This window comes from Theropithecus gelada, chromosome 5 (genome assembly GCF_003255815.1).
Source record: "Theropithecus gelada isolate Dixy chromosome 5, Tgel_1.0, whole genome shotgun sequence".
In the NCBI taxonomy this organism is placed as follows: domain Eukaryota; kingdom Metazoa; phylum Chordata; class Mammalia; order Primates; family Cercopithecidae; genus Theropithecus; species Theropithecus gelada.
This window is the reverse complement of record NC_037672.1, coordinates 6,332,683-6,346,560: the sequence shown is the minus strand read 5'-3', so window position 1 is coordinate 6,346,560 and position 13,878 is coordinate 6,332,683. Positions and strand designations below refer to the sequence as shown.

General features: G+C 50.9%; 1 protein-coding gene across 1 annotated transcript in view; it reads right to left on the bottom strand.

Moving 5' to 3' along the window:
- Nucleotides 1–13,878, bottom strand: part of PPP2R2C (protein phosphatase 2 regulatory subunit Bgamma) — a 232,275-nt gene that overhangs the window by 203,860 nt on the left and 14,537 nt on the right. Inside the window, exon 2 of the mRNA XM_025385947.1 lies at nucleotides 5,036–5,142. Within this exon, the coding sequence (XP_025241732.1) occupies nucleotides 5,036–5,084 (49 nt within the window). The 5' untranslated portion in view covers nucleotides 5,085–5,142. The remainder of the gene's footprint in view (nucleotides 1–5,035; nucleotides 5,143–13,878) is intronic.

Here is a 13,878-nt window from a genome sequence, read left to right as displayed (position 1 = left end):
CCATGACCACTGCGCCTGCACTGACCTTACCCCCCCAACAACCACCACACCTGTACTGACCTTACATCCCCACGACCACCACGCCTGCACTGACCTTACACCCCCATGACCACCGCACCTGCACTGACCTTACCCCTCCATGACCACTGCGCCTGCACTGACCTTACCCCCCCAACAACCACCACACCTGTACTGACCTTACATCCCCACGACCACTGCGCCTGCACTGACCTTACCCCCTCCATGAGATGGCTCAGCCCAGCAGCCCCGTGAAACCCTGGTATCCCCTCTGCCCGGGAGGCGCTGCTTTGGGGACCATCCCTGGTGTCCTCCTTACTTGCTGCAAGTCCTACAATCCCCTTGTTAAGCCCTCCTTGGCTGTGGTCACTGGACACTCACCCACCACAGAATTGAACCTGCCCACTGTGCGGGTAACAACATGACAGCAGGGTGTGACTCTGAGCCGGACTGCTGGGCTGCAGCCCTGGCCCCCCACAACAGGCTGTGTTTTTGGGAAACAACTTCTCTCAGCCTCAGATTCCTCTTCTGCCAGATGGGCACTGCCCCATCCCCTACCTCCTAGGCCACCATGAGATTTGTACCCACTGAACATACAAAGCTCTCAGAACAGTGGCTGCAACCCCTGCAAACGGCCGTCCCAACTAAACCCCAAAGCAAAACGCAAGGCGGCTCCTGCCATCTGGCCCTTTCTACGGGCGCATAGGGTGGTTCTCAACCAGGCTGCTGTCGCCTGTCAGTGATGCCCCAAATGTTGACGAACAGGAGGGACGCATTCCTGCTTCTTAAGTGCTGCTGCGGGTCACTGTGCTCTGGGGTCTCAAAATGGGTGTGGTGGGGAGGAGCCTGCTCTGAGTGACAGGGACCACAGAGCCAGCTTGGCACCCCCAAGAAAGATCACCCCTCCCAGGGCCGGGAGCTGTGCCTGGTGGCACCAAAGGCAGCAAGGGCAGGTGGGGTTCCCCTCACACGGTGCCACCAGGGAGGCGTCCCACCCTGAGACAGCCTGCGCCCCTCTCCGGGGCAGTGTCCTCTGAGGCCTCTCAGCCCCTTGAGGAACCTCCCACCAAGTCTCATGTTCTGAGAGTAAAGACAGCAGTGAGGAGGGGCTGGGGCAGCCTGCAGGGGCCCAAAGGTACTGTGCAGCTTCACAGAGGAGAGGACGTCAGAGCCAACCTGGGACGGCAAAGGCCATCTGGCAAGAGCAAAAGACCGAGGTGCAGGAAGACCACCAAGTGTGCCCAAACCGAAAGGAAGGGCATCCAGGAGAGGGCGGCTGACTCACATCTACAACTGCTGGGAAACAAACGGTCCCTGGTCACCCAGATAACAAGGGACTTGAAGGAGCAAAGCGGGAATGAGCAGAATCATGTCTGGGTTTCTTTCCCTTTTTCCATTTTTTTCTTTCTTTTTTTTTTTTTTTTTTTTTTTGGCTAACATTTATTGAGCACCTAAATGTCCAGGTTTCACGACTTTTACCAAAAGATCCTGCAGGCTGTTTGCAGAGCAGGTGCTCTGTGAACCCCAGCTCTTCCTCAGCTGCTGTTATTATTGTCATTATTAGGGGTAAAGTTACGTCTCCAACATATGTCCACTTAGGGTAAAGCCCAGGGTCTCCCCACCTCGTCACTCGGTCCCCAGCGCTCTCCAAAGAAGGCTGATGAGCAAGCTGTGGTTAAAATGGGGCGAGTGAAGAGGTTTGGGCAGCAGAGCCGGTGGCCCAGGTCTGGAGCAGGTGGCAGCTGGCAGATACCAGATGCCCGGTCCTGCCCGTATTCACAGGGGCCTTCTCAGCTCTCATTCCCCGAGGCTGCATGTGATAGAACCCACTCAGCATGGATTCCATTTTCCGGAGTGTAAATCATTCTTGGAGGATCCAGTGCTTTGCAAAGGGCAGGGGGCTGACCCTGTGACATTGTCGGGAAGGTTTAGCCATCAAGGACTGCATCACCAGGTCACCCTCTCCCCCATCACCACAGGTTCCCTCCAATAACACCAACTTGTCCTCTCTAACCCGAACACAGCACTTTACAGACGGCCTGGCCATGGCAAGTGCGATCTATGGTAGTGGTGGCCCGGCCACGGCAAGTGCGATCTATGGTATTGGTGGCCCGGCCATGGCAAGTGCGATCTATGGTATTGGTGGCCCAGCCATGGCACGTGCGATCTGTGGTCCTGACGACTGCCTTGGTTATGATCGTCATCCTCAGCCTATAGAAGAGGCTGTGAAGGCTCAGAGAGGGTGAGGGCTTTGTCCAGGACTGCCCAGCAAAGTCAGAGCTGGAGAGGGAGCCATGTTTCCCGATGCCCAGGCCAGGGCTCTCACAGCGTTGAACAGCCTCGACCTTGCTGGGAAATAATTCCTGCGCATCCCAGACCAGACTGGGGCACCCCCAACCCCCATTTTGGGCCAGGCCTTCCAAACACAGAAACAAAAGGGCAGAACTCATGGGCAGCAGCATCTCCAGAATCCAGCTGTCTGGGGAGGTGCAGGCTCATTTCCACTAGAAAAGGGGGATTTGCCTTCTCTGAAATGTGCATTCCACTCTGCATGTTTAAAGGCAAAGACATTCCCCAGAAGCATTAAAAACAAGGAACAGAAATGTCCAAGGATCACAGTGTCCAGTCCCTGGCTTAGAAGATGAGGCAGTGTCTGAAGGCGCCTGTTCTTCCCAAATTAAGCCAGCAGCCGCCATCTGGATCACTGCGGCTGCCTCCTCCGCTGCCACCGCCATCACACACATGGCCCCTGCTCCCTGTTCCTCACATTGCCAGCCAACATTCTGAGTCAAGGCCCAAGGCAGCAGCACCAGGGGGCCAGGTGTCTGTGCCCTAGCTGCAAGGGAGGCTGGGAGACACGTCCCCAGCATTGTCGCTCTATTCATAGAGTGGGAGGTGAGCTCAACTCAGGTACCGCACTTCAGTTTACACAGCACGGTGAAACCCACGCTCTGCCCTCAGCATGGTGCAGGGAGGCAGGGGTAAGTAAGCAAGAGGATGAGAGACAGCTCTGGTCATGAGTTAATGACACAGAATCCGGAAAGGCTGGGCTTGCAAACGTGACTTTAGAAAGCTTTCTGTTTCTAAAAGGTGGATGCTATTGAAGAATTCACAATCATCTCAGGCTGTAAATGAAAGTCATCGTAAGAACACATGCCCGAGACCCAGAAGAGAACATTACAGGAGTAAAAACAAACAGCCCATGTCATACAGGTTGGTCACCGCCAAATCCTCTTAAGCTCACGAGCATAAGCTTTGAACAGGATTCTAAACTGCAGGGCCTCCTGGCCTCCCTCAAACAGGGCCATAAAACAAACCAGCAAAGGTCTCTCCAGCAGAGAAGGGAGTCCTCTCGGTAACTCCTCACAAAGACCTGTCCTCCTGCCCCAGAGAAAGGTACCCCGACACAGGCAGAACAACTGTGGGGTGCCGGGGCCTTGTACCCACGCCTCCGATACCAGCCATCCAGGGCCCGGCACCCCACGGCCGGCACTGGGCCTAAAGAAACATACTGTTTTATGTCGTTAATGCTGAGACGCACAGCTACTTAAGGCTGCCTGGGGACCATAAGTCTGCAGTTGACATTGCCGTCCAAATGCAGGACTGCAGACTTGAAGACTCTCTAAAGATGTCGTTTGTGCCTTCAGTAAGAGTGGAAACCCAAGATGGCAGCACATTATTTACAACCGAGCACACCTGGAAACGCTCTCGCGCCCAACACAGGAAATTGGTTCAATAAATGAGGATCTACCTACAGGCCTGTTGACCTGGGTGGCTGTTACAAAGCAGGCTGCTCAGTGAAAAGGTATGTGTGAACACGCCTCCAATACATGCACACACCAACATACAGCAACACACACACACACCCCAACACACACACACTCCAACACACATACCCCAATACACACACCCCAACACACACACATCAACATACAGCAAAACACACACACATCCCAACACACACACACTCCAACACACATACCCCAATACACACACCCCAATACACACACCCCAACACACACACATCAACATACAGCAAAACACACATACCCCAAACACACACACCCCAACACGCACACACCAACATACAGCAAAACACACACACATCCCAACACACACACCACACATCAGCTAACACACACCAACATACACACACACCAACACACACACCAACACATACACATATCAACAAACACACATCAACACACACACACACCCTAACACACATACTCCAACACACATACCAACACATACAGCACACATACATCAACAAACACATCAATACACACACCCCAACATACATACCCCACCATACAAACACATCAACACATACAACACACACATCCTAAACACACACATCAGCACACACATATCAACATACACATATCAACACACACACTCCCAAACAGATACACACCAACATACACCCCCCAACACGCATAGCCCGCACACTCCCTCGGGTGCCTTCCTGCACCCTGTACTTCCCGGTGACAACCCCATCTCCCCATGGCTGCCCTGTTTTCTCACGGCACTTGCACCCCGTCGGGATCTAGTTAACAGATTGACTCTGTCTGTCTGGGTCTGCTGCTCAGTGTGAGCCTCGAGGGTCATCGTCCACTTGCCCACTGCTGCGACCCCAGGGGCCGGCCTAGTGCTGGCCACGGCGGGCATTCAACACTGTTGGCCCAATGAGGAAACAATGCTCCTGGCCCCTGCCCCAGCTGCCTGACAAAGTGACCCTGCCACAGTCCACAAGGAGGTGGCGCATGAGGGGGGCCTCACCCATCGGCCCAGGAGACAGAGGCGGCGATGGGGGCTGGCGGGGTAGGGTCAGGGCCCAGGCGGCAGGAGCCAGGGTTGGGGGCCCAGGGGCCAAAGCAGGGGAGGGGCCAGATCCCAGCACGGTGGGGTCGGCTTCCCGCTGTCAGGCTGGCGCTGTGTCAGGCGCCTGAGACCCACAGCCCATGACCCCAAGCTCACCGGCGCTGCTGCCCGGCTATGAGAACGGGCTTCTTACCGGAAACTTCCATCAGCTGAGGTGGCCTCAACGTGTCCGCCTCACGCATCCTGAGAGAGGTGACTAACACAGGTCATTTCAAAAAAGGTCTTCTTTCTATTTTACTTCTATAATCAGAAAAAAAAACTACAGTTGAGCAATAAAAGAGCCTTGGTGCATGCATGCCGCCACACATCACATGCAACGCGAGCACCGCCACCCACGGCCACCCTGGCTGATGCCCAGCGCAGCTCCAGCCAGCCCTGGGCCGGAGTTGGAAACGCCTCCCTCCTCCCGGCTGCGGGAGCCGCCTGAGCCTCAGCTTCCAAATCTGTGAAATGGGGACAACACACCACCTTCCCCTCGGGCTATTTTGGCCCCAAATGGGGTGACTCCTCCCCATCTCCCCTCTATCATTTGTCTTCAAACTTCACCCCTCAGCAGCTATTTCCCCACAGCCTACGGAATCCCTTACTAGGGACTCCAGGTCACTCCCCACTTAAAAACATGGAACTGGAAGCCCCTCCCCACCCCGCACAGGCCCACAGCCCACTCCAGCACAGGGGCAGCTTTTCCTGGCCGACTTCTGAGCCTGTGGACAAGAGTACAAGGCTACTGAGGTCCCACTGCGGCTCAGCTGAACTATTGCCACCTCCAGGAAGCCTTCCCTGATGCCCTGTGGCAGGGACAACACCCCACACTGCAGTCCACTGAACTAATACTTACCTTGAGGTTGCTTGGCTGCCTTTATCACAGTGTTAGCCCTGCACCACCCCCACCCCTGACAGCTTCTTTCCAGCTCCTTCCATAGCATCTGACCATCATCTTTTCCCCACCTCACTCTGTGTAGCTTGAGGAAGAGATGAGGGTTCGGTAAATTATCAACAGACACTGAAGGAGAGCCTCTAAGCCTCAAGGTGAAGGATAGGAACTATAAGCCCAGGATTATGAAAGGAAGCATCGCTGTCTCAGGGGCACATACAAGTTTATGGGTAACTTCAAAGAAGGTAAGATATTTAGAGATGACTCTGAGTTGAACAGATTTCAACAACCAGCATGCACAGCGCACTTTCCTAACTATGTAAAGAACTCCTACAAATAAACAAGAAGACAAGATGAAAAGCTCAGTAGAAAAGTGAGAAAAGGAGACTCACAAGTCATTCACATAAAAAGAAATACACACAAAGAAAGAAAAAGAAATAATTCTTTAATTCATATAAGAAGAAAGGCAAGTGAAAAAAGGTGTGTCCACTCTCATCATTTTAAAAGAATGTGAATTAAACCAGAAATGTTGCACTTTTCAAATATGGCAGTGACCCAAAAAAAAGGTCCTGCAGCCCATTCCCCGCAAGAGTGATATCACTGTGGGAAGCCCCTCCTGTGCAGGGTGGGTGGGGTGGAGAAGGGGTCACCTCCACAGGGGGCAATTTGACAATGTGAGGCTTCTCAATGCACAGGCCTCTTGTCTTCTAGGGATTCAGGTGTAAATCTCACTCTTGTGTCAAGAACAATCATTTCCAGTGTTGTTTGTAATGGCAAGTATTGGTAAACGACGTACATGGACATCAGCATGGACCTGGGGAAATAAGACATGGCCACCTATCAGTGGATGCTAAGCAACTGTTGAACAGGATGAGGCACTTCTATGTGTGTGTGCCAATATTGAAAGATATCAGGTCGGGCACGGTGGCTCACACCTGTAATCCCAGCACTTTCGGAGGCTGAGGTGGGCAGATCACCTGAGGTCAGCCTGGCCAACATGGTGAAACCCTGTCTCTACTAAAAATATAAAAATTAGTCAGGCATGGCGGTGGGCACCTGTAGACCTGTAGTCCCAGCTACCCAGGAGGCTGAGGCAAGAGAATCACTTGAACCCAGGAGATGGAGCTTGCAGTGAGCCGAGATCGCTCCACTGCACTCCAGCCTGGGCAACACAGCGAGATTCCCTCTCAAAAAAAAAAAAAAAAAAAAAGGAAGAATGACATCAAAGGGGAAAAAATCAAGGTGCAGAATAGCATGGAGGTCTAAAAATAAAGGACACACATAAATGCCCATCAGTGCAGAGAAATGTCCGGAGGATGCACAGGCAGTTACATGGGAAATGGCTCTGGGGTTGAAGGAAAAAGAGAGTGTACCTTTCAGTTCACCTCCTCTGTTCGGTTCAATCATTAATTTTTACACACCATCTAAAACTTTGTTTTTAGTGGCATGGCAATTTACAGATTAACCCTTTCCGTAAATATTATTCAGCCCGAAAAAAAGAATAAAATTCTGACACATGCTACAATGTAGACGAACCTTGAAAATATTATGCTAAAGAAAATAAACCAGTGGCAAAAGGACAAATACTGTGTGATTCCACTTATATGACGTCCTGGAGGAGTCAAATTCATAGAGACAGGAAGTGAAATGGGGGTTACCAGGGCTGGGGTTATGGAGAGTTGGTGTTAATGGGTACAAAGAAAAAGCTCTGGCGACGGGTTGTGGAGATGGTTGCACAACAATGGGGATGTACCGGATGCCACTGAATTAGACATCGAAAATGCTTAAAATGATTAGTTTTGTGTTATGTATATTTCAGCATATTAAAAGCAATCCAAAAAAAAGTTCTGCATTGATCATTCCATTTAATCTTCCCGGGGGTCACTGAGGCGGGCCCCCCTACAAGTGGAATGACTTGTCTCAGGTCCCACGGCTGGGATGTCAGATTTGGGAATCAAATCCAGATTCCCCTCTTCCTGGCTCTTTACCCCACCCTACGGCCCCTTCCTCGGGGTAGAGATATCGGCATGGAGAGGTGCCCGCCGCCCATCTGCCAAGTTCCACCAACACACAGGTGCATTGAGCCAAGTTCATCGCCCCCGGTGACAGGAGCGTTTCAGAGCAAAACGGAAACATACAAGGATGATTTAACAATCTGTGTTATGATGGCGCTAAACACACCCAGTGGTGGGAAGGGAACAAAACCACCTGCTATTTTCACTAGGCAAAGAAAAAGGAGATGAGGTCATGTCATCTTCCAAACGCCAATAACGCGGCAAATGAAATTGTAAAATAAAACCTCAAGTCATCCGCTGTGGCGGCAGATGCTCCCTTGGCCGAAGGGGCTCGGGGTTCAGCCTTGGAGCGGTGGCACCACCCACACCACGTGCTATGTGCGTGAAAGAGCCGGCCGCGAATGCAGTCTGTCCCTCTAACTTGTTCTCGTTACAAAGGCAGCAGACGCGAGGAGCTGGCCACTCCCGCACCGTCGTGAAATGTCCTCCCCACCCTGCTGCTTGAGCTACTCGTGGGCAGGGACCTTGTCAGTGTATCACTGCTGTTTCCCGGTACCCGCTCAGAGCAGGTGCTCCACAAATATTGAGCCCGTTACACAGTGAGTGATTTATTATACAGCTCAAACCTACTTCTGACTTTCCATCAGGAAGGGCTGGATTGCTTCCCCCTAAAATCTGCATGTGCGGTCTTCACCCCTAGAACCTCAGGATGTGACTTTATTTGGAAATAGGGTAGTTGCAGACGAAATGCATTGAGATGGCATCATTAAGCTGAGTCCCTAATCCAACATGCCTGATGTCCTTCCAAAAAAGAAGAGAGAGAGGGCGGAAATGTGGACACACAGACAGGCACACACAGGGAGAGTGCTGTGGGAGGATGGAGGCTGAGGTTGGGATGAGGCTTCCACAAGCCAGGGAGCAGCAAAGTTGCGAGCAAAGCACCAGAAGCCAGGAGAAGAGGCTGGGACAGATTCCCCCCATAGCCCTCAGAGGGCACCAACCCTGCCGACACTGTGACCTTGGACTTCTGGCCTCCAGAACTGGGGACAATACATTTCTGTCATCTTGAACCAGCCAGTCTGTGGACTTCGCTCTGGCGGCCACAGGGGACTCACACGTGTACTATGTGGAGCTTCACCAGTCTCTCTCCCAAGTCTAGCGTAACCTCCAGACTATTTCAATGACTGAGCTTTATAATATGTTGTAACAACACGGAGGACGATTCCTGACACCGCTTTCCTTCTCTCCTTTAAAAAAAAAAAATTAAAAATCTACCATTCTGAAAGTTCTTCTCAAACCCAGACTACAGAAGCACCTGCTGACTGGGCAGTGGTCAAGGGGGACAAGCGTGCAGGGAAATGGAAGAATCAGATCCGGGGTTTGCTGAGTGTCCCTGCAGGCGGAAGTTGCGCTAGGCATTCCTGATTACTCTCGCTTAGCCTCACCACAACCTTGTGGGCGATACAGGAGTCTCCCCATTTGACAAGTGAGGTCACCAAGGCACAGGAACTAGATCTCTCCAAGGGCGTGCAGCTGTGTAGGTAGAGAAATCTGGGTCCTAACCACCGTGCCACCCTGTTCCACTAGAGAAGGCAGAAACTGGCCACGTGGCCACCTGCCCCAGGCCCGTGGGGACCCTGCAGATAGCCCTGTCCTGCTTTATCGCCTGGCTCCAGTGACACCAAGCTTCTCACTTTAAAGCATATGCAGTCTTTAATCACAGCTTTATTGAGGCATGAACCATGTACCATACACTTTACTTTTCAAAGTCTACAATTCAGTAGTTTTAGTATATTCACAGAGCTGTGCAGTGTTCACCATGATTTACTTTTAAAATATTTCATCACCCCAAAAAGAAACCACATGTTCATTAGTGGTCATTCTCTAAGCCCCTAACCCCTGGTAACCACTAATCTGCTTTTTGTCTCTATGAATTTTCTGATTATGAACATTTTCTATAAATGGAATCATACACTATGTGGTCTTTTGTGTGTAGCTTCTTTCACTTAACATGATGTGTTCAAGGTTCAGTGACACTGTAGTGTGTGGCAGGGCTTCCTTCCTTTTCAGGACTGTATAATACTCCACTGTACGTATAGACCACATTTTGTTTACCCATTCATCAGGTGATGGACTTTTGGGTTGTTTTCATTTTTGGCTACTATGAATAGTGCCACCATGAACATTCGTGTGTACCTTTTTGTATGGATGGATGTCTTCAATTCTCTTGGGTAGATGCCTAGGAGTAGAACTGCTGGGTCATGAGATAAATCTATGTTTAACCTTTTGAGGAACTGCCCAGCTACTTTCCAAAGTGGCTACACCATTTCATGTTCCCACCACAGGGCATGAGGGCTCCACACACGTGGTTTCTGCATGAAGATGGATGTGCTCAGATTGGCCTTTCCTTGCGCATCAGGGAGAGACTGATGGGGATACATGGAAAGGAAGCAAAAATCTCCATTTGGGCTTCCCGGCCTGTGTCAGTTAGGAGCTGTGTTAGAAAGCTAGGAAGAAATGTAGTGTTTTTCTCTTTTATAAAATAAAGCCAGAGACTGGCCACCCAGCACTGGAGCAGAACTCTGTGTTGTGGTTAAGGCTCCAGGTCCCTTCTGTCTATCTGCTTCTTCATCCTTAGCCTAGGGTGTCCTCAGGTCACTTCATGATTACAAAATGGCTGCCATTGCTCCAGCCATCACATTCCAGACAAGAAGAAAACAAGGGAAAGTGCAGGTGCCAGCTGAGTCATTCTCTGTGGAGGATCTTTCCCAAAAGCCCCACCCAGTGATCTCAGCTTATGTCCCATTGGTTAGAACTGGGTCCCATGATCACCTCTGCTGAATTACAGACCTGGGAATATGAATTTCAGTCACGCACACAGCCCCCTGATTTAAGTCAGGGCTGTTAGCCAGAAATCCAGGAATAATGGATATTGGGAAGGCACCCAGCATTGTCCTATGCTCCATTCTCCAAAATAGCTGCCACCTGAGGGTTGCAGCATTCGGGAGTTGCTGGAATACAGGTCAAGATTAATTAATTAATTAATATCTGTTTCTCTCTGCCTGCTGTCCATCATGTAGGTTCCCTGTCACACAGGAGCGCTGGAGCAGAGGTGGACAGAGTGGTCAGATCCTCAAAAACCCTGCCCTGACCAGATCAGACCCTTACAAGGGACCATGAGTCATTTTTTCTGTTTGTTTGTTTGTTTGTTGGTTTGTTTGTTTGTTGAGACAGAGTCTCACTCTGTCACCCTGGCTGGAGTGCAGTGGCGCGATCTCAGCTCACTGCAATCTCCGCCTCCCAAAGCAATTCTCGTGCCTCAGCCTCCAGAGTAGCTGGGATTACAGACACCCGCCACCACACCCAGCTAATTTGTGTATTTTTAGTAGAGTTGGCCAGGCTGGTCTCAAACTCCTAGCCTCAAGTGATCCGCCCACCTCGGCCTCCCAAAGGGCTGGAATTACAGGCGTGAGCCACTGTGCCCAGCCATGTGAGTCATTTTCTAACTTTAAAAAAAGGGAGGAGGGGAACCAAGTGGAATCCCTGAGAAGGCAGTAAACTGCTGACTGAGCTACTGATTCCCTCGCCACATAGGTGCCGTCATCTAACAAATATTTCTCGAAGACCTAGCATGGGCTAAGCTGCCAGGTGCTTGAAGGGATTCACGACAAATTGTTCACAGCCCCTGTCCTTTATCCAGGAGCTAAGTCAAATGCACTTGTGAGAATGATAAAAGACCACAGTACCCTCCAAAAGGGGCAGTGACAGTCTACAGAGCTCAGGGAACAGTGTGCTCACTTCCACCCACCACATGAACAAACTGAAGCCCAGAGAGGTGCTGTGACTGTCCCTGGTCGCCCAGCAGTAACCCCTGGAGATCTTCACTAAACAAGGCACGCCACAGACAGAGGCCACACTGTAGGCAGAGGCCAGTCCTATGCCTCGTGGATGCTCCCCCAAACCTCACGATCATCTTCGAAAAGATTAATAAAGTAAACAAACCTCCAGCAACATTAACTAAGGAAGAATGAATTTGACAGGACAGAACATATTACAGAGATTTAAAAGATAATGCGAGAATGGCTGGGCGTGGTGGCTCACGCCTGTATCCCAGCACTTTGGGAGGCCAAAGTGGGCAAATCACCTGAAGTCAGGAGTTCAAGACCAGCCTGGCCAACATGGCGAAACCCCGTCTCTCCTAAAAATACAAAAAATTAGCCAGGCATGGTGGCGTGGTGGCGGGTACCTGTACTCAGCTACTAGGGAGGCTGAGGCAGGGAGAATTGCTTGACCCTGGGAGGCAAATGTTGCAGTGAGCCAAGATCACACCACTGAACTCCCCCTGGGTGACAGGGCAAGACTCTGTCTCAAAGAAAAAGAGAAAAAGAAAAAAGATAATGCTAGATTATTGTGAAAACTTAGAAGAAACAGATAAATTTCTAGAAAAACACAGCTCACCAACACTGACACGAGAAGAAATAGAGAACCAGACTTTGTGCTTCCACCGTAAAGTTTCAGTGAAAAAGCCACAACTTTAGATATTTGCAATTGGTATGAACTCAGGATTCATGTGCAGAATATATTAGAAGGAAAAAAATGTTGTAATCAGTTTTTGGAAAACAACCCAGCAGGAAGAAAAGCAGGGAGGGCCTGCGTTCCAAAGAACAGAGACGTGTTCGGCCGGCAGAGTGGACTCAGGGAGGGGCCGCCCAGACACCCCGCAAGGAGGGCTCTTTGCCGCAGCAGGCGGGGTGCTGTCAGGAGACACCTGCAGAGTGGCTCGCCTCCTGTGACTGGGCAAGCGTGAAGAAGCAGCCATCTGGGCCCAAGGCAGGATGGCGTGGACGCACCACCGCAGCCCCTCAGCCGCTCACAGTCAGCCACAGCTGTCACTGGACTGCAACTCGGCTCAGCTTTCCCTCTGCCCAATCCTGCTGCCTTCCCTCACCAATCAGGCGTGGACCCCAAGAGCACCTCCTAATCAACACCCCACACACTGAATTCCAGCTCAGCCTCTGCCTCCTACGGGTCAACCACGGTGGCCAATAAACACAGTCACCAAAGAAAACAACAATGGTAATGGTTAAAAAAACCCAACAAATACCAGGCCAGGCACAGTGGTTCACACCTGAAATCCCAGTACTTTGGGAGGCCGAGGCGGGCGGATCATGAGGTCAGGAGTTCGAGACCAGCCTGACCAACCTGGCCAAACCCCTTCTCTACTAAAAATACAAAAATTAGCTGGGCATGGTGGTGGGTGCCTATAATCCCAGCTACTCAGGAGGCTGAGGCAGGAGAATCACTTGAACCAGGGAGGCAGAGGTTGCAGTGAGCTGAGATCGCACCACTGCACTCCAGCCTGGGCGACAAAGCAAGACTCCATCTCAAAACAAAACAAACAAACAAACAAACAAACAAAAAACAAATATCAGTTCTTGGCAAAGGCACAGAGCTGGAGGGCCACTTTGCAGAACAGTTTGAAAGGACCTGGTAAAGCTAAACAGACATGTGTTCTCTGGGCCGCTGAGTCTGCCCCTGGGCATCTGCCCTACAGAAATTCCTAAAATACCAAAAAGAAGCAGCCACCCAACATCCGTCAGCAATGAAACAGGTACACAACCATGACATATTTACAAAATGAAATGCCACAGAGCAGGGAAATGAGCGACCTTCAGCAGCACATGGCATCATGTAAGAACCCTTCATAAAGAGGCCGGGTGTGGTGGCTCACACCTATAATCCCAGCACTTTGGGAGGCCGAGGTGGGAGGATCGCTTGAGATCAGAAGTTTGAGACCATCCTGGGCAACACAATGAGACCCCTTCTCTACTGAAAATTTTGTTTTAATTAGCTGAGCATGGTGGTGTGCACCAGGAGTCCCAGCTATTCAGGAGGCTGAGTTGGGAAGATCACCTGAGCCCAGGAGGTCAAGGCTGCAGTGAGCCACGGTCATGCCACTGCACTCCAGCCTGGGTGGCAGAGAGAAACACAGAGAGAGAGAGAGAGAAAGAAAGAAAGAAAGAAAGAAAGAAAGAAAGAAAGAAAGAGAGAAAGAGAGAAAGAGAGAAAGAGAGAAAGAGAGAAAGA